The sequence below is a fragment of the Giraffa tippelskirchi genome, chromosome 7 (assembly GCF_054371585.1).
Source record: "Giraffa tippelskirchi isolate mGirTip1 chromosome 7, T2T-mGirTip1v1.2.pri, whole genome shotgun sequence".
Taxonomy (NCBI): Eukaryota; Metazoa; Chordata; class Mammalia; order Artiodactyla; family Giraffidae; genus Giraffa; species Giraffa tippelskirchi.
The window spans coordinates 159,360,152-159,386,833 of NC_137281.1; the positions used below are offsets into that span (position 1 = coordinate 159,360,152).

General features: G+C 38.7%; 1 protein-coding gene across 9 annotated transcripts in view; it reads right to left on the reverse strand.

Annotated features, from left to right (window-relative positions):
• Positions 1-26,682, reverse strand: part of EML5 (EMAP like 5) — a 156,521-nt gene that overhangs the window by 116,758 nt on the left and 13,081 nt on the right. For all 9 annotated transcript variants that reach the window (XR_014059527.1, XR_014059526.1, XM_081510333.1 and 6 more), the window contains exons 2-5: positions 16,951-17,110; positions 4,183-4,281; positions 1,210-1,278; positions 147-332 (exon numbers count right to left, since the gene is read on the reverse strand). Coding sequence is in view for 7 of the 9 variants with exons in the window: in XM_081510333.1 (XP_081366459.1) it covers positions 147-332; positions 1,210-1,278; positions 4,183-4,281; positions 16,951-17,110 (514 nt within the window). In the remaining 2 variants the exon portion in view is untranslated. The remainder of the gene's footprint in view (positions 1-146; positions 333-1,209; positions 1,279-4,182; positions 4,282-16,950; positions 17,111-26,682) is intronic.

Below are 26,682 nucleotides of genomic sequence, written 5' to 3' on the forward strand. Positions count from 1 at the left end.
AATAGGCAAATTAATTCAATTGTAATAGCAGTTTTCAAGTAACTGAATTGATTAGCATGTCTGCTATATTATGGAACTTTCCATCCTAAGACAAGAAGATAAGTAATTAATACCTAAAAGTGTTCAAAATATTTAAATATACTTACAGTATGAGCTCCTTGTATTGTTCGTATGAGATTGATTCCTTTCCAAACATATATATCCCCATTGAGTGCGCCAGAATATGTTAATTCATCCCTTGCACAGGCCAGGCACAGGATGGTCTGAAGGTCACCAGTCTTCCCAAAGACCCCTCGTTTTGGGGTCAGAGCATTTCCACATAAACTCCAGAACTAAAAAGTACATAGTATAATCAAATTAGCAAAGAAGGCTCATAATATAAATATTTCTAGTACTTTGATGCTATATTAGAGCAAGAGACGAGCAATTACCCATGAAATTCCCTTATGATTCAATAGCATTCAATGTTCACATCCTTAAGAATAAGGATAAGTGCTGTCATTAGCTACATTACAGCAGATAAACCACTGGATTCAATCCTTACTGTAAGAATAAAGGGGGCTGAACTGGAATATTTTTTAAAATATGCTATTTCCCTTAGTTTTCTGAGAGAAAAAAACTACATAAACTTAGATTAAAAAGTTGGGAATAGGTTAGCAACGAAAGCGAAGCTAACGTTCATTTCTCCAGTCACCTTGGTATTTCAACTGCTCAGGAGCCACATCTATCCAGTGGTCACTCCACAGGAGAGCACTGAGTTGGAGTCTAGAACATGGTTCTTAACTCCTGCTGAGCATCGGAATCGTTTGAATACCTGGTCTTCACTCTCCAGAGATTCTCTCTCAGGACATCTCAGTGGGGGTTCAGATGCACTATGTTTTAATTTCCCCCAGGTGATTTTAATATGCAGCCGAAGTTGATAATCACTGATTTAGAAGAAAATAACAGACTGAAATTGGGACTTACTGAAAGGAAGAGAACAGGCTATACTCTGCACAGAAATCATGAAGCTTTTAAATTTAAATATCATTAAGTTTCATTGATTAGAGCATTCATTAGTTATTTGAATGGATAAGTCATAATTTTTTGTCCTTTGAGGCTTCTGATTTTACACATGTGTGTGTGTGTGTGTATAAATTGTAGTGTGATGTGTGCTTAGTAGCAGAGAATAAGTAATCATGACTATTATAAGAAAGACTCTTCTAGTACCTTGATATGTTTTACACCACAGCTGACAAGTTTATTTGGCTGGTACAAATCCCAAGAAATATCAAATATCTGTTAAAAAAAAAAAAAAAAAGTCAGATTCATGGTTAAGACACTTATTTTGGGAATCATTTAAGAATACTTGTCCAAAAGCCCAAATAGGCCAAAAGTCTACATATCAGAAAACAATATTCCTCAATAAATAAAAATCCGAATTTTACATTTCAAAATTCTATTAGAAATAAAGTATCTAAATGATAAAGAACAAAAACTATTTCTTAGTTTCTATGAACCATATGAAGCATTTAGTGGAGTGAAAATTAACACCTCTGTTTTTAATTTTTTTTTAATTTTTGGTCTATAAATAACAAGAATGACTCATCAGAACTAGGGCATGAGGCAGGTACCTGCATAAATTCTACAGAGGAAAGATAATGAACAGAACATACACTTAACACTTTTGCAGCTAGAAATAAAAATAAGAGAACATTTTTGCAGCTTTCTATCACATAGAACTACTTACATAAAGGATCCAAATATTTATTTCACAGTAAAAAATTCTGTTTCCAGTTTTCTTTACTGTTTAAATTGTCATTACTGTAGAAATTTTGGAAATCCCCAGTTGGAAATTCCCAGACTTAATTTCTAAGACTCCATAAGTTATAAACATACAAACCTTTGTTACAAAATCAAACAAGAAAAAACCCAGATGAAATAAAATATGCATTAGAAATACAAACTTCAACAATAAATAAAAGAAAATTTAATATTTGAAAAACAATTTTATAGCAGAAAAAACAATTCTGCTATACGGTAGTCTTCACCATGTTTCTTTGACAACTGCCTGCATAATCACCTAATATGCTTACTACCTCTAAAAATTTACAAAGTGATAGTTTTTAGTGATAATGAAGAAAGAACACATCTTAAAAATTAACATTTAGCAACTCACCATAATACAGATTAAATGAAAAACACACTGATGCACCTTTTAAAATACTTTTAATTAGTCTATTTATTAAGTCCAAAGTACTAATGTGTGAAATGCTTTGATCTAAGTAAGTCAGAATACATAACTGTATAATAAAATGCACCTAACACTTTAATACAGAGAAGGCACTGGCAACCCACTCCAGTACTCTTGCCTGCAAAATCCCATGGACGGAGAAGCCTGGTAGGCTGCAGTCCCTGGGGTCGCTAAGAGTCGGACACAACTGAGGACTGAGCGACTTCACTTTCACTTTTCACTTTCATGCACTGGAGAAGGAAATGGCATCCCATTCCGGTGTTCTTGCCTGGAGAATCCCAGGGATGGGGGAGCCTGCTGGGCTGCTGTCTATGGGGTCGCACAGAGTCAGACACGACTGACGTGACTTAGCAGCAGCAGCACCAATACTTAAATAATTATCTAAATTGTGTTTGTGTATAACAGGCCCCTCTGAGAATATGCCAAAACCAAGTTTATCTTCCAAAATACAAATGCACACAAAAATTTTTATACAACTTTTACCAATTCATAGATTATCCCCAAGTAGAATCAAGGACTATAGCTCCTATGCTAGTTCAGGTTAGGATTTTACTATACACCAAAAAATCAGACATTTTTAAGAGTTTATGACAAAATTTTTGATGTATTTTTATAAAAGTAGTATAATATTTCATTAAAAAGCTGACTACAATATATTCATTAATCTCATACAACTTAGAATAATGCATACATTTTTAACAAGTTTCCAAAGTGAAAAATGTTAGGTCTTGGACATAATTTCAAATTTACACACACAACATTATTTATCCTAACTATAATACTTTTATAATAAATCAATGATAAACCAAACTAAATAATAAAGAGAGTCTAGGCATGACCCATTCAATTTTTTAATGTAGGTCTGAACAACTTAAAATTCATCATTTTTGCCAAAGCAAACACTGGGTTAAAGTTCAGTTCAGTTGCTCAGTCGTGTCTGACTCTTTGCGACCCCATGAATCGCAGCACACCAGGCCTCCCTGTCCATCGCCAACTCCCGGAGTTTACCCATACCCATGTCCATCGAGTCAGTGATGCCATCCAACCATCTCATCCTCTGTCATCCCCTTCTCCTCCTGCCCCCAGTCCTTCCCAGCATTAGGGTCTTTTCCAATGAGTCAGCTCTTCACATGAGGTGGCCAAAGTATCAGAGTTTCAGCTTCAACATCAGTCCTTCCAATGAACACCCAGGACTGATCTCCTTTAGGATAGATTGGTTGGATCTTCTTGCAGTCCAAGGGACTGTCAAGAGTCTTCTCCAACACCACAGTTCAAAAGCATCAATTCTTCAGTGCTCAGCTTTCACCGTCCAACTCTCACATCCATACATGACCACTGGAAAAACCATAGCCTTGACTAGACGGACCTTTGTTGGCAAAGTATGTCTCTGCTTTTAAATATGCCATCTAGGTTGGTCATAACTTTCCTTCCAAGGAGTAAGCGTCTTTTAATTTCATGGCTGCAATCACCATCAGCAGTGATTTTGGAGCACAAAAAAATAAAGTCTGACACTGTTTCCACTGTTTCCCCATCTATTTCTCATAAAGTGATGGGACCAGATGCCATGATCTTAGTTTTCTGAACGTTGAGCTTTAAGCCAACTTTTTCACTCTCCTCTTTCACTTTCGTCAAGAGGCTCTTTAGTTCTTCACTTTCTGCCATAAGGGTGGTGTCATCTGCATATCTGAGGTTATTGGTATTTCTCCCAGCAATCTTGATTCCAGCTTGTGTTTCCGTCTTGTGCTAAAACTACATATTAAGTCATGTTTTTGAGTACCATAACACATATATGCATTCTAAAATTTTATAGGACTTTCAATTATACTAAATTTTCAATTACATATGAACTGACAATAACAATAACAAAACACAGAAACATAAAATCCCCTGACTGTCCTCTCACTTCTTCCATCCAATACCCATTAGAAACTCCAAGGCAGAATACTTACTCTATCTGTGTGACCTGGAGCCATAGATAACATTTTCCCTCTTTTCCAGTCCCAAACGCAAACTGCATTCTTTGAATCAAGTCCAACTGAAACCAAGCGCTGAGTTATGTTCAAGAAGTCCAGAAGGCAAGGGAAATAAAAAAGCAAACAAATACAAAAGGAACCAAATTATAAATTGCAAACAAATACTACTCATGGGTATTACAAACATCAAAACTTGCACACATATTTTATAGACCTCACAGAGAAAGGCTGGATGTATTTCATCTTATTAATATTTGCATACATGTGTAGTTTTTTCCATTAAGAAACAGAAGAAAGACTTCCATTTCTAACAGTAGGACTGACAAAAACCCTATTACACCTCTCCTGCCAAAAACTGAAAATGCTAGATAAAATGTAAAAACATCTTTTTTAAATACACTTTTGAGTTGTCAAGGAATTAAGAGAGAACAAAACCAAAGTGATTTTCTATGGGAATCCTAGAAGCAGGAGAGCTCCTACACCCACTCAATTCTAAAGTTATCAGCTACCTCCAGGGAAGCCTGATTTTTGTTCTGCAGGCTGGAGACAAACAGAAGATCAAAGTTTAGGGCCTGCCCAAGGCAGGGAATTGAACTGCAGAGCTTTGGCTAAAGCAGTGAACTCCTCAGAGTAAGGAGAAGAAGAAACCATCCCTTTTCAAAGAAAGGGGCAGCAATGCACAATGGAGGAGAAAACCTCCTTGGAAGTAGGGACCTTCACATGGTTGTAGGGTCTAAATCCACATTAATCGTGAATCCTTCAAATGAAAACTTTCACTCAGAGTGGTCCTAAAGACTAAAGAGTTTTTAAGCATTTTCAACAATGGAGCACAGGCAAATACAAATTCTATGTGGAGGACTGATCCTGCAAACCATTCCTAAAAGAATTCCTACAAGTAGTAATTCAATAAAAGTAAAACAAACAATCTCACACCCGACAACCAGAGGAAACAAGGGACCATGAGAGAGAATCAGCAAGCTACTAAAAACAGCAAAATCAACCTTGAAAAGCATCCGACATTGGAGTTTTTAATTATATTTATTTTTCATTTCTAGAAATTCTGTTTGCTTCCTTAAATTTGCTGGGATGCTTTTTGTAATCTCCCATTCTTTCCCCATATGAAGATAGTTTGAAGCCTTAAATTTTATTTCTCTTCTCATGTGAGCAGAGTAGGTATTTGGGAACTAGAGAGTATCTCTACTCATGTGAGCAGAGAAATAAAATGTAAGGCTTCTAACTATCCTCATATGGGGAAAGAATGGAAGATTACAAAAAGCATCCCAGCAAATTTAAGGAAGCAAACAGAATTTCTAGAAATGACAAATAAATATAATTAAAAACTCAGTAGAAGTTACACAGGGGATTAGAGGGAGATGAAGAGACAAAGAGCTGAAAAGGGGACAGTGAGACGGGAAGCAGGACAGAGGTTAAGAAACATGAAAGGTGACCTTTCAGTCGTGAAAGAGCATCAGAGTATGCACCCCTGCCATAAATGAGAAAACCGTACAAAATACATAAAACAAGTGTTTCTGGACATTTTTAATAAAGGAAGTGAAGCAGTATAAACTCTGAATGAAGGGGAAGCAAACAAGGTATGCTCTGCAGTTGCCCTAGCCTTCATCTAGGAGGCAATTTACAGACTACAGCACAGAAAGGAGGAATCCAAATAGAGCCCAGAAGATTTGCTGATTTGAGAATATAGAGCCTGGAGTTCAGAGGGGCCAAGATTGCTACAGTTTGCAGGCAGAGAAAGAATAGAAAATCTGTTTACAAGTGCCCTGAGAACACCAATCTTTGCGTGCATAGGGTGAAATTCATGAGGCCATCAAAGAACAAATTCTGAAAAAAGAACAATTACTGGGGAGCTAAAGCCAAACAATTACCAGAGATCACAAAGGGTTAGGATTTTTCAGATTTCCAATAGCAAGAATGGAGACGTGTCTTCAAATTCAGTGTGTACTCAGCAGAGATTCCAGGAGCATCACATTAGAGCTGTGAAGTTTAACTAGTGGTCCTAGAGAAAAGCTGCTCTACCCTTGACCAAAAAAAGTTTGAAAGCAAGCTTTACAAAAGAACCAGACTGATCCACAAGGAACTTAACCACCTAGAAGAACAATGTCCAAAATGCTTTAAAGGGATACGACAAAATCCAGCATTGAGAGTATAATATACACAATGTCCAGCATCCAATTAAAAAATTACTGGACATGTTAAAAAAGAGGAAAATGTGACCAATAACCAGGAGAAAAATCAGTTATTAGAAACAGACCCAGGTTATCACACATATGATTAAAATCAGGAGGCACTGGTTGTTACGATGGAAGTGTTCAAGATGCTCCAGAATTATTTTAAAACAAGTGTATAAAGAATAAAAAGAGAAATGGAAGACATAAAAGAAAAAAAATGTTGAACTTGTAAATATAAATGTTAAATTACCAGAAATGAAAATTCACTCCAAAGGATTAACAGCATCTTATATGATGAAGAAAAGACAAATGAACTTGAAGACATAGCAATAGAAACTATCAAAAATAAAGCACAGAAAGAAAAAGGAAAAAAAATTAACAGAGCCTTATCATCTTTAGAAAGTTTCAAGTGGTATAATATACAGGTAATTATGACAACAAAGGAAGAAAAGAGATGAAAGAAAACAAAAACAAAACTGAAGAGATAATGGCCAAAACATCCTACATTTGATTTAAAAAACCCATAAATCCACCAATCTGAGATACTTAAGATTCAAGCAGAATAATCTCACACACAGAAAAAAACACATTAACACATACGGTCATCAAACTGTTGAACAAGTGGCCAAAAAAGAGAGACAATTTTGGTGTGTAGAAAGAAAGATTTAGAAATTACCCTAAGCCTCTCATCTGACGTTATGCACACCAAGTCACAATTAACAGCCTCTCTGAAGTGCTGAAGGGGAAAAAACGTCAATACAGCACTATATACATACCAAAAATATTCAAAACCTGGGTCAAAATAAAGTATTTTTTGACTTTATTTTGAGAAAATCCATCATCAACAAAGCTTCACTATAAGATATGATAACGGAAGTTTCTTCAGGCAGAAAGAAAATGATACCAAAGAGAGACTTAATTTACATATATGAATGAAGAGTACCCAAATGGTAAATAAATAAGACTTTTCTTATTTTTAATTTTCTTTGAAAACTGTTTAAGGCAAACATAACAACAGTTATTACAGAGTTTGCAGAGCATGTAAAATGAATGAAAATGAAAAATGTAAAACAAATGACAACAATAGCACAATAAACAGAAGAAAAAAGAACCAGCAGAACACATACTTCTAAAGTGCACAGGAAACCACACCAAGAAAACAAAGCTTTGAGTCACAAAATAAGCCTGAATAAATGTAAAAAATTAAAATACACAGTACGTTCTCTGACATAATTTAAAGACAAAAGTCAATCAGACTAACAGAAAGTTACACAGAAAATTCCCCAAATATCTGGCAACTATCAATACAATTCTAAGTAACTGAAGGGTTAAAGGAAAAAATCGCAAGGACAAACTCACAACACATAATTTGAAAAACACTGGTTTAAAAGCAAGGGTAGGAAAATTACAACCCTCGGACTTGCACCCTGTTTTAATAAATAAAGTTCTACTGGAACACAGTTACACCTATTCCTTTATAAGCTGTCTGTGACTGCTTTCATTCTAACGCGGGGCTGGCGTAGCTGTGACAGAGACCATATGCTCGCAAGCTTAAAACATTTACTGACTTGTTATAGACAGTTTTGCCAGTCTCTGGTTTAGAACACAGATTCTGCCCAGGTCTAAACGCCAATTCCACCTCTGTCCCTGACTGGATTCCCAATAGCAAGTAATCTGAGCAGTTACTTAGCCTCTCTGTAGCTTGGGTTCCTCTTACGTGAGGATAATAGAATAAAGCCTTAGGGTTAATATGAGAATTGGCACACATAGATGAGTTGGAAGAGTGCTTGTCATATGCCTAATGTTATATAAATGTCTGCTATCATCATCATCATTTTTACCATAACCATAATTAACTTTAAGAACCCATGCCTTCTACCCATCTGAATGAGAAATGCCATTGAGTACCTAGTTAGAAAGTTTCTGCAAAGCAGGATTATTATTTAAGTCCCCAAATGGAGAGAATGAATGACTTACATAAAAAGATACAGACTACAGTTTGTATCTGGCTCTCCATCAAGTCACAGTAGCAGAAATTTCAAGTGAACTAGAAACGACAACTTGCTCCTCTTAAGAGTCCTTAGTATTTGGGACTAGAGAGTACCTGCATATGTTGAGCTAAAACAAAAATATCTACCTCTTGCTATGGCACACTGTGTAAAGATTAACATTTCACAAGACAACTAGAAAGTGAGGAACAGTCAGAAAGGCACTGACCACTCCATCAGTGCCCCTTCTCTCACACACAGTGAACCACAACTGTGTAACTTTAGAACTCCAGGCTTCCCAAGTAGCTCTGCGGTAAAGAATCCACCTGCCAACTGAGGAGGTGCCAGAGATTTGGATTCGATCTCTGGGTTGGCATGATGCCCTGGAGAAGGAAGTGGCAACCCACCCCAGTATTCTTGCCTGGAAGGTCCCATGGACAGAGGAGCCCGGCGGGCTGCAGTCCGAGTGACCGCAGAGTCAGACAGGGACTGAGGGACTGAGTGCGCAGGTATCTCGACAGGGCCCCAGAGCGTCCAGCTCTGCACAGGCACTAACGGAGCAGCGCTTCCTCTGTAGCTCTGATAAACACATCACGGCCAAAATCAACCTCCCCAGCCACAGGTTAAGCAACAGCAGAGAGGAAAAGGTAGAAACAACCAAGCAAACATCGCCCTCTTAGATGTCTGTGATTTTCTACTTCATCATCCTTTCTCACAGGTGTTCGTAAAGTTTTCCACTGAAAGTAATCCTTGAACCATATCAGAAGACAGAGTAAGAGACAGCTGGGCAGAAAAGTAAAACAAAATGTATTTCAGACCAAAGTATACCCAGAAGAGACAGATAATGGTGCTTTCAGGAAAGAGCTAGTACTTCGATGTGGCTGAGGGGAAGAGCTGCCAGCTGGGAAGCGGCAGGAGACGAGACTAGAGAGGTGGCCAGAGCTAGGGAAAAGCATAAGTTTTGTTTTTTAATGAGTAGAATAAAGAGAATTCGGTTTAAAACATGTAATAAATGGTATATCTATATGACATTCAAGGAGGCTATATGGAGTTGGAGATGGAAATGGCAACCCACTCCAGTACTCTTGCCTGGAAAATCCCACAGACAGAGGAGCCTGGCGGGCTACATTCCACGGGGTCACAAGAATCGGACACGACTTAGTGACTAAATCACTGCATCATATGAAGTTGAGGAGAGAAGCTGGGGCCACTGTTAACTGATACAGGAGCTAAAGTCATAGATGTAGTAATCCTGAAAGAGAATGACTAAAGTGAGGGGGTGAAGGGAAAGAAAGCAATATTAATAGGAACACTGATGTTTAAGAAGCAGACAGAAGGAACAGCGCCTTTAAGATAACTAAGAAGTAACAAGGGTGAGGAGAAGGCAATGGCACCCCACTCCAGTACTCTTGCCTGGAAAATCCCATGGACGGAGGAGCCTGGTAGGCTGCAGTCCATGGGGTCGCTAAGAGTCAAACACGACTGAGCGACTTCACTTTCACTTTTCCCTTTCATGCACTGGAGAAGGAAATGGCAACCCACTCCAGTGTTCTTGCCTGGAGAATCCCAGGGACAGGGGAGCCTGGTGGGCTGCCGTCTATGGGGTCGCACAGAGTGGGACATGACTGAAGCGACTTAGCAACAACAAGGGTGAACATTGACATTTTAGGAATCAGTGAACTAAATGGACTGGAACGGGCAAATTTAATTCAGATGACCATTATATCTACTTCAAGAAGGAAATAGCAAACCACTCCAGTATTCTTCCCTGGAGAATCCCATGGACAGGGGAGCCAAAGGGGCGACCGTCTATGGGGTCGCAAAGAGTCAGAAACAACTGAAGCGATTTAGCATTGTATCTACTGCAGACAAGAATCCCTTAGAAGAAATGGAGTAGCCCTCACAGTCAACAAAAGAGTCTAAAATGCAGTACTTGGATGCAATCTCAAAAATGACAAGGTAAATCATTCAATATCACAGTAATCCAAGTCTATGTCCCAACAACTAATGCCAAAGAAGCTGAGGTTAAACGGTTCTATGAAGACCTACAAGACCTTCCAGAACTAACACCAAAAAACGATGTCTTTTTTGTCATAGGAGACTGGAATGCAAACCTAGGAAGTCAAGAGATACCTGGAGTAATAGGCAAGGTTGGCCTTGGAGTACAATATGAAGTAGGGCAAAGGCTAACAGAGTTTTGCCAAGAGAACGCACTGGTCATAGCAAACACCCTCTTCCAACAACACAAGAGATGACTCTACACATGGACATCACCAGATGGTCAACATCAAAAATCATACTGATTATATTCTTTGCAGTTGAAGATGGAGAAGCTCTATACTGTCAGCAAAACAAAACCAGGAGCTGACTGTGGTTCAGATCATAAATTCCTTATTGCAAAATTCAGACTAAATTGAAGAAAGTACGGAAAACCACTAGGCCATTCATAAATCAAGTCCCTTACAATTATACAGTGGAAGTGACAAATAGATTCAAGGAATCAGATCTGATAGAGTGCCTGAAGAACTATGGACAGAGGTTCATAACACTGTGTAGGAGGCAGTGACCAAAACCATCCTCAAGAAAAAGCAATGCAAAAAAGGCAAAATGGTTGTCTGAGGAGGTCTTACATAAAGCTGAGAAAAGAAGAGAAGTAAAAGGCAAAGGAGAAAAGGAAAGATATACCCATCTGAATGCAGAGTTCTAAAGAATAGAAAGGACAGATAAGAAATCCTTCCAAAGTGATCAGTGAAAGAAATAGAGGAAAACAATAGAATGGGAAAGACTAGAGATCTCTTCAAGAAAATTAGAGATACTAAGGGAACATTCCATGCAAAGATGGGTACAATAAAGGACAGAAATGGTATGGACCTGACAGAAGCAGAAGATATTAAGAAGAGGTGGCAAGAATACACAGAAGAACTATACAAAAAAGATCTTCATGACTCAGATAATCACGATGGTGTGATCACTCACCTAGAGCCGACACTGTGGCGTGCAAAGTCAAGTGAGCCTTAGGAAGCGTCACTACGAACAAAGCTAGTGGAGGTGATGGAATTCCAGTTGAGCTATTTCAAATCCTAAAAGATGATGCTGTGAAAGTGCTGCACTCAACATGCCACCAAATTTGGAAAATTCAGCAGTGGCCACAGGATTGGAAAAGGTCAGTTTTCATTTCAATCCCAAAGGCAGTGCCAAAGAATATTCAAACTACCACACAATTGCAAACATTTCACATGCTAGCAAAGTAATGCTCAAAATTCTCCAAGCTAGGCTTCAACAGTATGTGAACTGAGAACTTCCATATGTTCCAGCTGGATTTAGAAAAGGCAGAGGAATCAGAGATCAAATTGCCAACATCTGCTGGATCATAGAAAAAGCAAGAGAATTCCAGAAAAACATCTACTTCTGCTTTACTGACTACACTAAAGCCTTTGACTGTGTGGATCACAACAAGCTGGAAAATTCTTAAACAGATGGGAATACCAGACCGCCATACCCGCCTCTTGAGAAATCTGTATGCAGGTCAGGAAGCAACAGTTAGAAGCAGACAGGTAACAATGGACTGGTCCCAAATTGGGAAAGGAGTACATCAAGGCTGTATATTATCACCCTGCTTATTTAACTTCTATGCAGAATACATCATGAGAAATGCCGGGCTGGATGAGGAACAAGCTGGAATCAAGATTGCTGGGTATGCAGATGACACCACCCTTATAGCAGAAAGAGAAGAGGAACTAAATAGACTCTTGATGAAAGTGAAAGAGGAGAGTGAAAAAGTTGGCTTAAAACTCAACATTCAAAAAACTAAGATCATGGCATCCGGTCCCATCACTTCATGGCAAATAGATGGGGAAACAATGGAAACAGTGACAGACTTTATTTTTCTGGGCTCCAAAATCCCTGCAGATGGTGACTGCAGCCATGAAATTCAAAGACGCTTGCAACTTGGAAGGAAAGCCACAACAAACCTAGACAGCATATTAAAAAGCAAAGACATTACTTTGCCAACAAAGGTCTGTCTAGTCAAGGCTATGGTTTTCCCAGTGGTCATGTATGGATGTGAGAGTTGGACCATAAAGAAGGCTGAGCGCCGAAGAACTGATGCTTTGAACTGTGGTGTTGGAAAAGACTCTTGAGAGTCCCCTGGACTGTAAGGAGATCCAACCAGTCCATCCTAAAGGAAATCAGTCCTGAATATTCACTGGAAGGACTGATGCTGAAGCTGAAGCTCCAATACTTTGGCCAAGTGATGTGAAGAGCTGACTCATTGGAAAAGATCCTGATGCTGGGAAAGATTGAAGGCAGGAGGAGAAGGGGACAACAGAGAAGATGGTTGGATGGCATCACTGACTCAATAAATATGAGTTTGAACAAGCTCTGGTAGATGGTGAAGGACAGGGAGGCCTGGAGTGCTGCGGTCCATGGGGTCTCAGAGAGTCAGACCCGACTGAGTGAGTGAACAACAACAAAGAAGTAACAGGGAGGGGAAAAAACAGATAAGCCTCTATCCAGCTTCCCAAATTCCTTCCTGATCCTATTTCCAAAGAAAGTCTTGGTCATGTCTTTAGTTAAACTAGAAGTAAAGCGTTGAAGTTCCTGGGTTCACTTACACTTGGGTGTTTTTCCACAGTAAACATGACAGTACTGCACGTCCATGGTTGGTTGAATCCACAGAGGTAAAGGAACCGTGAATACAGAGGGTCAACTATAAGTTATATGCATGTTAACCCCTGCATTGTTCAATGGTCAGCTATATTTATTAAAAAGTTCTAGCACATTAAATACTCAAATGAGAAAAACATCTCAATCGGCACAACTAGATGTATTCGGCGGGTTTCTGCAAGTGTGAAACACATTCAAATAGTAGACAATTAAACTTAAAAGAGTCTAGTATTGGAAAGAAGTAAACAGACATTTCTCCAAAGAAGACATACAGATGGCTAACAAACACATGAAAAGATGCTCAACGTCACTCATTATAAGAAAAATGCAAATCAAAACCACAATGAGGTATCATTTCATGCCAGTCAGAATGACTGCTATCCAAAAGTCTACAAGCAATAAATGCTGGAGAGAGTGTGGAGAAAAAGGAACCCTCTTACACTGTTGGTGGGAATGCAAACTAGTACAGCCACTATGGAGAACAGTGTGGAGATTCCTTAAAAAACGGGGACTAGAACTGCCATACGACCCAGCAATCCCACTGCTGGGCATACACACCGAGGAAACCAGAATTGAAAGAGACACGTGTACCCCAATGTTCATCGCAGCACTGTTTATAATAGCCAGGACATGGAAACAACCTAGATGCCCATCAACAGATGAATGGATAAGGAAGCTCTGGTACATATACACAATGGAATATTACTCAGCCATTAAAAAGAATACATTTGAATCAGTTCTATTGAGATGGATGAAACTGGAGCCCATTATACAGAGTGAAGTAAGCCAGAAAGAAAAACACCAATACAGTATACTAATGCATACATATGGAATTTGAAAGATGGTAATGATAACCCTATATGCGAGACAGAATAAGAGACACAGATGCATAGAACAGTCTTATGGACTCTGAGGGAGAAGGTGAGGGTGGGATGTTCTGAGAGAATAGCATTGAAACATGTATATTATCATGTGTGAAACAGAACACCATTCCGGGTTCGATGCATGAGACAGATGCTCAGGGCTGGGGCGGTGGGATGGCTCAGAGGGGTAGGGGGAGGGGTGGGAGGGGGGTTCAGGATGGGGAGCGCATGTGAGCCCCTGGCTGATTCATGTCAGCGTGTGGCAAGAACCTCTACAATATTGTAAAGTAATTAGCCCCCAACTAAAATAAATAAACTTATTAAAAAATAAATAAATAAATGATTAAAAAAAAAGAGAGAGTCTAGTATTGGGTGGGGGGTCACTGTGATCTCAGTATTTATTGAGTGAGGACTAGTTGTTACAGATGTCACAAAGTAAAAATCACACATTGTGCAAAATATCCAGGACTTAACAGAGTAAACATTGGTCAAATCATATAGAAAGCCACAAGAAATCAGGATCTGGCAAGTAACAGAGGAGATGAAAACTCAAAAATAACACAATAAGCACTTGAGATATGTCTAGATGTTAAGAGATTACTAAAAGGCCCTAGGAATCAAATCAGTGAATTCCTTTAATATTTTTGCAAAAATGACTCTCTTCATAGTCCTGTGTCAAAAATCAAAGGTAAAAGGCAAAGTAAAGCATTTTATTTTATATCAGCATAAAACTGACAAAATCAGGTTAAAAATTAACATTTTATTCTTAGTTCATACTATAAATTAGCAGAGTTTTAACTATAACTTAGATTTTGTTAAATATGCGAATATGCTTTTATAAATTATGGTTGTATTTTCAAGATAAAAGGATTAAATTGTCTTCCACATAACTCCTCTCTCCCATTTACTATGAAATTTTAATCCCTGTTTGATGTGAATTTACATAGCCTTTTCATGCCCTGATTATTCCCAATAAGACAGACTTCCAGTATTAGCATGAATAGTCAATCCATTTAGAAAAAGCCCACTAGGAAAAGAAAATTCAGCATACTATCAACAGGGAGACTCATTCACTGGATAAATCTTAACTGATCACTTATAGTTTCAAATCCAGTAAAAAATGTAAGAATTAGATAATATTTCCTAATTGGTATTTCACAAACAGTTATAGATATTAGTGAATAACATGTTCTCAAACGTCTTAACTGAAGCATCTTCTCATTAGCATAATTTCAGAAATACTCTTAATCTTCAATTGATCACAGTTCCTTACGAGTTTCGACTGTACTTAAGATGAATGAATTCCTTCTGAAATATAAATAACCACCTCCTCAGTTCTGTGTTTGGGAGGCAGTAGGGCACTGGGGTTAAAAACATGAGCTTTGGAGTATGACTGACCTGGGTTCCCGCTCTGGCTCCATTTACTAGCTGTGTAACCTGGGGCAAGTTATTTAACCTCTCTAAGTCTCAGTTTCTTTATCTGTAAAATAGAGATAATAATAATATCTATTTCATAGGGTTGTTGTGGGGATTAAATGAGATAATGTAAGCTTAGCACAACGCCTGGCACTTAGTATGTGCTCAATAACTTTTAGCTATTATGATTTTATAAGCTTACATTTTTAAGTAACATGTTCTTATGAAGATCTGTGATAATAAAATGCATGTACCCAAGATGTTTCTTATAAATTACTTAAAACAAGCAAAAGTAAATAAAGCTTTCAGCTAGTAAAAGCTCCTGGCATCATTTCTCATTTCATAGAAGAGAAATTCCTCAGCAATGCAATACATTTAGAAAGGGTAATTTTAAAATTAAGAAAAAAACACCTATATTTAAAGTATACAGACACAGGTAAACCATCTTAGATATCATAATACTTCTGGAAAATAATTAAAAAACAACTTTTGTTGGTTTGTTTCATAAAATAATCTCTTGCAAAGTAAGGAGAGAATATTATTTTCTTTCTTTCAAAAAGGAAAATGAAATTCTGATATGAGGACATTAAAGGATCTGAAAATAATAGCAAAATAGGACATGAGTTAAGGTTGTGGAATTGCTGGTCACTGCTACACAGTGATTCTAAATCTAGAAGCACATTTTTCTGCAAATGAGAAGTTCAAGTTACATCTCTACGGATTTTATAGATCTCTTACCAGACTCTTATCAGAAAATCATATTAATCTATGCTACTCAAAGAAGGTATTCCTCAGAGTTATATATTAAAATATCTACTGGCTAACAAGTGACCAGAGCAAAATGTAATGTGTTTCTGTAAAATATAGATCTAAAAAGTTAATTTTAAGAATTAAAAAGCAGAAAACTAAAATTCTTCTAAAAGTTAAAATGATTTTTAAAGTTTAATTTCACTGCAAAACTTTTAAAGATTATAAATTAACTAAATCTGCAAAAACTAACTTCTTACCACTTCTTAAATAAGTGTTAGGTATAACAAGTTCCACGAAAGTTCCACAAAACAGCTGTTGGCTTAGTGTTTTAAAAATCACCGACTAGAAGTAAACAGTAATTTGGGAACTGATTAGTAAGTGGAATGATGATTACATTTTTTGCTATGAACGTTGACTTTATATAAAATAGCTCATGTAAGAACTACCTCATTGTTTTCAACTAAAAATATAATTTTAATAGAAATATTTAAATAACTAAAAATTAAAATGGTTACAGTTCTACTTAGAGAAACTTTAATTTTTCTAAGATATCTTCTTATCTTATAATACCTGGAAAAGAGTCATATGTAAAATTTTCTAGAACAACCAGGTAATGTTCCACTGACTCAGAATCACTTAGGCCTTTATAGTACTAATTAATTCAGCTGAAAAGTTCTTCATACAATGAAATAAAAACTCATTATTCTTATTTTTCTTATATATATATCTACCACCCACCCCATCTACCCACATCCACCTTGAACAAATGCTTTTTGTCAATTGCTTTCCAATTTAATATCTACAGGTTTACAATAATTTATTATAATACACATTTTAAAAACACAGCTTAGAAAAAGAGAAAAAATTTTAACATACCTGTCCATCTAAGTCGAATGCTAAGCAAGCTATACCATGTGTATGAACATCCTTCAGAACTGATATGGTCTGCACAGTGTACGAATCCCAAACACAGATATAAGGCTCCTTCCCAACTTGTCCTGTTGCTACCAGTACTCGTTCAGGATGCAATGCAAGGCTGCAAAATCAATCAATAAATAAACAGATTTAAAACTGCTTATGGAGCTGTTATATCAATGTGAAAATTAAGACTTTCATTATTTATCTACTTAAGATAATTTGGATTTAAAATAACTTCCATAAAAACCCATGCTAAGAGTTATTACTTCAATGGTACATGTGATAAGCAGTTATGACAGGCTTTATAATCCTGTTATATGATGTAGTGTGTGTAAACTTCTCAAAAAAAAAAAGAATTCTCACAAGTAGTCAACTGAAGCACAGATATGAATTAGTATCAACCTATCACCCACCATTTTCTCATTTGGTATTAACCTTATTTTAAGCTCTCCCTCCCATTTACTCTTTTACTATATAAAAGTTAGACCAATTCTTAGTGTTCAAGCAACTCCTATGATAACGTTAAATTACAAATCCCATTTTAAAAAACAGAAAAGTCACTCATACTTCACAGAAAGTAGTCTATAAGTCTTTAAAGATAAGACAAGGGCCAAACAGTTGATAGTGCTTTACATACATCAGCAGAAGGCAGAGAATGAATACAAATTTCTACTTCATAAATTTTTCTACAAGTATATTTAGATGATTAGCTTTCCCTTTGGGAGAAACAAAATCACTCCTGGCATCAGGGTGGCAGATGAACTGAAAGAGGGAAAAGTTAGGAGGGCAAAAACAGAATCAACAGATTTGATGTACTGAGTAAGGGAAAGGGAACAGTCTAAGATGACGCTTGGGTTTCTGGTTGGGCATCCGGATGGTCAGGGACGGTATCATCAAGTCAACGAATACTAAGTGAGAAACTACTGAGAGGAAAGATAAGTGGGAATGGATGTTTTGTTCAACATATTAAAATCAATATAGTACATCAACAAATTAATAAATAAAAAATCAACAAATCAATAAATAAAGGACACACAAACTCCCATACACATTCATCTCATTAGATACAGAAAAAACATTTGACAAAAATCCAACCTCTTTTGGGACTTCCTAGTGGCCCAGTGGTTAAGAATCCGCCTACAAGTGCAGAGAACATGGGCTTGATCTCTGGTGGGGGCATTAAGACCCCACACGCTAGCACCACAACTGTTAAAGTGGGCGCGTCAACGAGAGAGCCTGCACGGCGCAAACCCCAGAGCCGGAGTGCGGTGGAGCCTGTGCGGCACAAGCAGAGAGAAGACGGCACACTGCAAGGAAAGGTCTCACATGGCACAGCTAACACCTGACACAATCATAAATAAATAAATAAATGTTTTTAAAAAAGAATAAAATACCCAGGAATAAATGTATATAAAGAGACAAAAGACCTGTGCTCCAAAAACTATAAGACTCTGATAGAAAAAAAAAAAACTGAAGATGTCACAAACAGATAGATAGTATGTTCTTAGATTTGTATAATAAATGTTAAAAATGACACTACTACACAAGGCAATCTACAGATTCAATGCAATCTCTATCATATTACGAATGGTATTTTTCACAGAACTAGAACTAAAAAATTACAATTTATATGGAGACACAAAAGACCCCAAATAGCCAAAACAATCTTGAGAAAGAGAAACAGAGCTGGAGAAATCAAGCTCCCTGACTTCAGACTTCATTACAAAGTTACAGTCATCAACAGTATGGTACTGGCACAAAAACAGAAATATACATGAACGGAACAGAATAGAAAGCCTAGAAATAAACCTACATATCGATGGTAAATTAATCAACAAAGGAAGCAAGACTGTAAAATGATGGAGAGTCTCTTCAATAAATGGTGCTGGGAAAACTGGACAGCTACATTAAAAAAATGAAATTAGAACATTCGTTAACATCATCACAAAAATAAGTTCAAAATGGATTAACAACCTAAATGTAAGACTGGACGTTGTAACACTCTTTGAGGAAAACACAGGCAGAACACTCTCTGCCATAAATCACAGCACTATCTTTGTCAGTCCATCTCCCAGAGTAACAGAAATAAAAACAGATAAACAAATGGGACCTAATTAAACTCAAAAGCTTTTGTACAGCAAAGTAAACCATAAAGAAAACAAAAAGACAACAAACGACCCAATCAAAAACAAAGGGCCGAAGACCTAAATAGGCATTTCTCCAAAGCAGGCATACAGATGGCCAAGAGGCACATGAAAAGATGTTCAACATCACTAATTATTAGAGAAATGAAAATCAAAACTTTTCTACAATGAGATATCACCTAACACTAGTCAAAATGGCCATCATTTAAAAATCTACAAACAATAAATGCTCGAGAGGGGTGGAGAGAAGAGAAGCCTCTTATACTGTTAGTGAGAATGTTAATTGGTACAGCCACTGTGAAGAACAGCACAGAGGTTCCTTAAAAAAACTAAAAATAGAGCCACCAAAAGATCCTGCAATCCCACTCACAGGCATACATCCAGACAAAAACACGTCTGAGCGGATACACACCCCCCAATGTCCACTGCAGCACTGTTCACAAGAGCCAAGATGTGGAAGCAACCTAAATGCCCACTGACAGGGGAATGGGTACAGAAGAGATGGTGTCTATCCATCTGTATTTATACATACTGAGTCAGCCACCCACTCCAGTATTCTGGCCTGGAGAATTCCATGGACTGTGTAGGTCACCGTGGGGTCACAAAGAGTCGGACACAACTGAAGTGACTTAGCCTGCACGCACGCACAGGATGGACCTAGAGATACTAAGCGAAATAGGTCCAACAGAGAAAGATCATACGATATCACTTATATGCAGAATTTAAAAAGAAATCATACAAGTGAACTTACCTACAAAAAGGAAACACAGTCCCAGACTTAGAGAATGAACTTACGGTAACGGGGGGGGAGGGTAAGGAAAGGATAGTTAGGGAGGTTGGGATTGTATACGTAGTTTAGATGGATAACCAGCAAGGACCTACTGTACAGCACAGGGAACTGCTCCATATTACCTAACAACCTAGATGGGAAAAGAATTTGAAAAAGAATGGATACACATATATGTATACATTGGGTTGGCCAAATAGCTCGTCTGGGGTTTTCTACGCATCGAACTTTTTGGCCAACCCAAAAACTGTGTCACTTTGCTGTACACCTGAAACGAACACGCTGTTAATCAACTATACTCCAAAAGAAAAGTTAAAAAACACACAAGTTGCCCAGAAAAGCACCTTTAGACACACATGAAAACAGCCGAGAACATGTCAACGCGGGGTAATGATAGGCGTGCGGCAGACGAAACATGCAGGAAGTACCCACACCCTTGACGGGCGCGTAAGGCAGATAGTTTGGGTTCATCCAAATAAGACGCACGATGCAAATCTGCTACTCATCATGCCCTCTCTGACTGAAAACTAGTGTGTCAAGTAAATGCTGTTCTGCCTGATGCCGTAATGTTTAAGTATTATCTCTGTTAGCCCATTTATGCCAAAAGTCGTGTAACATTTGAGGGCCAACATGCTTAAGTTGGTGACTGAAGAGACACTGTGAGAGGGAACACTGTTTTCAGTCATGTCTTTAATCCATCAGGAATTTATTTTTATATGTGGCATAAGAAAGAATTCAATTCAGTGTTACCCCAATTTTATTCTAGTTGAGCTAGCATCATCTGTTAAATATATTATTTCTTTTAGATATTAAATATTTATTAAATTTCTATATACAGTCATATCTGTATTCTCAATTATGTCCCACAGGACTTTTTGTCTATTGCCATGAAAAAGCATATCTATTTATTCGAGTGATTCTTTTAGTATGTTCTAGTATCTATTAACAGGAGAAGGCACTGGCACCCACTCCAGTGTTCTTGCCTGGAGAATCCCAGGGACGGGGGAGCCTGGTGGGCTGCCGTCTATGGGGTCGCACAGAGTCAGACACGACTGAAGCGACTTAGCAGCAGCAGCAGTATCTATTAACATTCCTCCCCCTCACTATTCTCTTATTATATCTTTTATACTTTTTAACTCTGCTTGTCTGTTCTTATACATTTATTCTTCCACATAAAATTTTAAATAACTTTATATCTAATTCTCATACCTCACAGAAAATCTGCTACAATGTTTAGTGGAGTTGCATTAAATGTCTATATCAATTTTGTGAGCATCAGAATACATAACATTAAATTTTTCCAACCAAGTTTTAAAATCACATATACTGTGATTGACACCCAAATTGTATCTCCAGCCAGGAGGAAAAGATGTGTTGTGGGCAACTCACATTTAACACATCCAGAACTTTTTCCTCCTTAATTCCCCACCCCCAGTCTACTTCTCATCTTAGTATATGACATCACTAGCCACCCAGTTGCTCAGACCAAGAAGCTAAATTTAACCCTCACCCCTTTTCCCTTTCAAATTTATTACACACATTCTATTAGCCTATCCTATTGACCCTATCAGGGACTTCCCTGGTGGCTCAGAGGTTAAAGTGTCTGCCTACAATGTGAGAGACCGGGGTTTGATCCCTGGGTCGGGAAGATCCTCTGGAGAAGGAAATGGCAACCCACTTCAGTACTCTTGCCTGGAAAATCCCGTGGATGGAGGAGCCTGGTAGGCTACAATCCACGGAGTCACAAAGAGTCGGACACGACTGAGCGACTCAACTTTCACTTCACTGACCCTATCATCACCTCCACCTTCTCGGCTACAACCTGCATCCGAGCCACCTGCCCTTCTTCCTCCACTACGTCCCTTTAGGGTTTTCTTAACACAACTAGAGTGATCTTTGAAAACAATATAAGCTTCACCTAGTAAAAATCCCCCAACAGCTTCCTATTACAATTAGAATAAAATCCCAACTATCTAATATGGCACTTACAAGGCTCTACAATACATACTTTCATCTACTTCTCAAAACTCAACTTCCATAATTCTCCCTTTTGTTTACCACATTTCAGACACACTGGCCGTTCTGTCTCTTGAAAAGGCCAAACTTATTATGCCCTCAAAGGTCTTTGTCTCTAGACAAAGAACTGAGTGAAGGGAAATAGGCAATCTACCCTATAGGGAGTTCCAGGTAACGATTGTAAAAGTGTTCAGAGAATTTGGGAGAAGACTGGATAAACAGAAGTTTCTCACAGAAAGTTTAAAAAGGTAAAGAAAAACCAAACGGAGATGAAGAATACAGGAACTGAAATGAAAAAATACACTAGAAGGAATCAACAGTATATTAAATGGTACAGAGGAACAGATTAGTGAGCTGGAAGACAAAGTAATGGAAATCACTCAAGCTGAACAAAAGAAAGGATAAAAAAAATGAGGACACCTTAAGAGACCTCTGATACAACATCAAGCATATTAACATTTGAACTACAGGGGTCCCAGAAGAAGAGAGAGCAGAGAACATATTTGAAGACATAACAGCTGGAAACCTCCCTAACCTGAGAAAGGAGACAGACAGCCAGGTCCAGGAAGCACAGGAAGTCCCAGACAGGATCGACCCAAAGAGGGTCACACCAAGACATACAAATTAGAGACAGAGAATGTTAAATGCAGCAAGGGAAAAGTAGCAAGTTATGTACAAGGCAATTCACACAAAGGACCTTTTAGTAAAAACTCTGCAGGCCAGGAGGTAGTGGCATGATACATTTTAAGTGATGAAAGGGACAAACCTACAACCAAGTAGGTAAAGCTTTATGACCTGGTAAAGCTTGTGTTCAGATTTTATGAAGAGATCAAAAGTTTTAAAGACAAGCAAAGGCTAAAACTAGACCAGCTTTATTAGAAATGCTAAAGGGACATTTCTAAGTGAAAAAGAAAAGGCCACAAATAGAAACATGAAAATTATGAAAGGGAAAAATCTCACCAGTGAAGACAGACATACAGTAAAGTTAGTAAATGAGCCAGAGTAAGGAGGTTAAAAGACACAAGTCATGAAATCATCTATACCCACAATAAGTAGTTACTGCTGCTGCTGCTAAGTCACTTCAGTCGTGTCCGATTCTGTGCGACCCCATAGACGGCAGCCCACCACGCTCTGCCATCCCTGGGATTCTCCAGGCAAGAATACTGGAGTGGGTTGCCATTTCCTTCTCCAGTGCACGAAAGGGAAAAGTGAAAGTGAAGTCGCTCAGTCGTATCTGACTCTTCTCGACCCCATGGACTGTAGCCTACCAGACTCCTCCGTCCATGGGATTTACCAGGCAAGAGCACCGGAGTGGGACACAGAAAACAAAAGATGCAAAATACGATGCTAAAAACAGTAAACTTGCGGGGGGGGATGCAGGGTTGTTAAAATGAGTTTGAACTTAAGATCAGTAACTTAAATACACACATACATACACACACACACACACACACACACACACACACACAGAAGGCTATGTACAGTGTGGAGAATACAGTCCATAACTACATAGTATCTTGTATGGTGATATATCTTAACTAGACTTACCATGACAATCATTTTGAAATGTGTAGAAATATTGGATCACTACGTTGTATAACAAGAACTAACATAGTGTTGTGGGTCGATCATACTTTGAAAACAAACTCACAGAAAGAGAGGTCAGATATCAGAGGCAGGGGTGGAACGGGGAATTGGATTATGATCAAAAGGTACAAGCTTACACTTACCAGATAAATAAAACTCAATAAAACTGGAAGAGAAAAGAAGACAATATGGTATTTGCAAAAGAGTAGACAAATAGAGAAGGCAATGACAGCCCACTCTAGTACTTCTGCCTGGAAAATCCCATGGACAGAGGAGCCTGGTGGGCTGCAGTCCATGGGGTCACTAAGAGTCGGACATGACTGAGCGACTTCACTTTCACTTTTCACTTTCATGCATTGGAGAAGGAAATGACAACCCACTCCAGTGTTCTTGCCTTGAGAATCCCAGGGACGGCGGAGCCTGGTGGGCGGCCATCTATGGGGTCGCACAGAGTTGGACACGACTGAAGTGACTTGGCAGCAGCAGCAGACAGATGTATCAATGGAACAGAACAGAGACCCAGAAATAGACCCATATAACCAACTGATTTTTGACCAAGGAGTAAAGGCACTACAATGGAGCAAAGATAGTCTCCTTGAACAAACAGTGCTGGAACAACCAGACATCTACACATAAAAAGCAAATCTAGACACAGACCTTACACCTTTCACAAAAATTAACTCAAAATGAATCACAGACCTAAATGTAAAACTATAAAATTCCTGGAGGACAACATAGGAGAAAATCTAGATGACCTTGGGCAAGATGATGCCTTTTTAGATAAAACATTAAACACAGGATCCATGAAAGAAAGAAGGAAAGCTGGACTTCATTAAAATTAAAAAAAAAAAAATTCTGCCTTGTGGAAGACAATAGCAAGAGCACTAGAAGACAAGCCACAGACTGGGGGAAACATTTGTAAAAGAATTCCAGAAAAACATCTATTTCTGCCTCACTGACTATGCTAATGCCTTTTTGACTGTGTGGACCACAACAAACTGTGGAAAATTCTTAAAGAGATGGGACTACCAGACCACCTGACCTGCCTCTGGAGAAATCTGTATGCAGGTCAAGAAGCAACAGTTAGAAGTGGACATTGTACAATGGACTGATTCCAAATTGGGAAAGGAGTACATCAAGGCTGTATATTGTCACCCTGCTTATTTAACTTCTATGCAGAGTACATCATGCAAAATACAGACCTAGATGAAGTACAAGCTGGAATCAAGATTGCCAGGAGAAATATCAATAACCTCAGATATGCAGATGACACCACCCTATGGCAGAAAGCGAAGAGGAACTAAAGAGCCTCTTGATTAAAGAGGAGAGTGAAAAAGCTGGCTTAAAACTCAACAGTCAAAAAAGGAAGACCATGGCATCCAGTCCCATCACTTCACAGCAAATAGATGGGGAAACAATGGAAACAGTGACGGACTTTTATTTTGGGGGGCTCCAAAATCACTGCCGAAGAATTGATGCTTTTGAACTGTGGTGTTGGAGAAGACTCTTGAGAGTCCGTTGGACTGCAAGGAGATCCAACCAGTCCATCCTAAAGGAAATCAGTCCTGAATATTCATTGGAAGGACTGATGTTGAAGCTGAAACTCCAATACTTTGGCCACCTGATGTAAGGAACTGATTCACTGGAAAAGACCCTGATGCTGGGAAAGATTGAAGGTGGTAAGAGAAGGGGATGACAGAGGATGAGATGGTTGGATGGCATCACCGACTCAATGGACATGAGTTTGAGCAAGCTTCAGGAGTTGGTGATAGACAAGGAGACCTGGCCTGCTGCAGTCCATGGGGTTGCAAAGAGTCAGACGTGACTGAGTGACTGAACTGAATTGAAAATCACTGCAGATGGTGACTGCAGCCATGAAATTCAAAGACACTTGCTCCTTGGAAGAAAAGCTATGACAAATCTAGATAGCATATTAAAAAGCAGAGACATTACTTTGCCAACAAAGGTCTGTCTAGTCAAGGCTATGGTTTTTCCAGTGGTCATGTATGGATGTGGGAGTTGGACCATAAAGAAGGCTGAGAGCACTGAAGGATTGATGTTTTTGAACTGTGGTGTTGGAGAAGACTCTTGCAAGTCTCTTGGACTGCAAGGAGATCCAACCAGTCCATCCTAAAGGAAATCAACGGTGAATATTCATTGGAAGGACTGATGCTGAAGCTGAAGCTCCATTACTTTGGCCACCTGATGTGAAGAGCTGACTCATTGGAGAAGACCCTGATGCTGGGAAAGAGTGAGGGCAGGAGGAGAAGGGGACAACGGATGATGAGATGGTTGGATGGCATCACCGACTTGACGGACATGAGTTTGAGCAAGCTCCGGAGCTGGTGATGGACAGGGAGGCCTGGTGTGCTGCAGTCCATGACGTCGCAAAGAGTTGGAAACGACTGAGCGACTGAACAGCAACACTTTCAAAATATACAAGGAACTAAAAACTCAGCCATAAGAAAACTCAGTTAAAAAGTAGGCCAACAACCTTAACAGGCTCTTCATCAAAGAAAATACACAGATCGAAAATAAGCATATGAAAACATGCTCCATATCATATGTCATCAGGAAAATGCAAATCAAAACTCTAAGACTCCACTACATGCCTATCAGAATGGCCAAATCAGGAACACCGACACCACCAAATGCTGACAAGGGTGTGGAGTGACAAGGGCTCTCACACACTGCTGGTGAGAGAGCAAAAACAGTACAGCCGCTTGGGAGACAGTTTGGTGGTTTCTTATAAAACTAAACATAACCTCACCAGACAATGCAGCAACTGTACTCCTTAGTATTTCTCCAAAGGAGTGAGAACTTATGTCCACACAGAGACCTGCACACGGATGTTTATGGCTTTACTCTTTATCGCCAAAATGGGGACGCAACCAAGAAGTCCTTCAATAGGTAAATGGGTAAATAAACTTGGTACAACCAGATAATACAATGTTTGTTACTTATCAGTCACTCAGTGTCCAACTCTTTGTGACCCTATGGACTGGGGAGGAGCCCACCAGGCTCCCCTGTCCATGGGATTCTCCAGGCAAGAATCCTGGAGTGGATAGCCATTCCCTTCTCCAGGAGATCTTCCCAGCCCAGGGATCGAACTCAGGTCTCCTACATTGCAGGCAGATTCTTTATCATCTGAGCCAC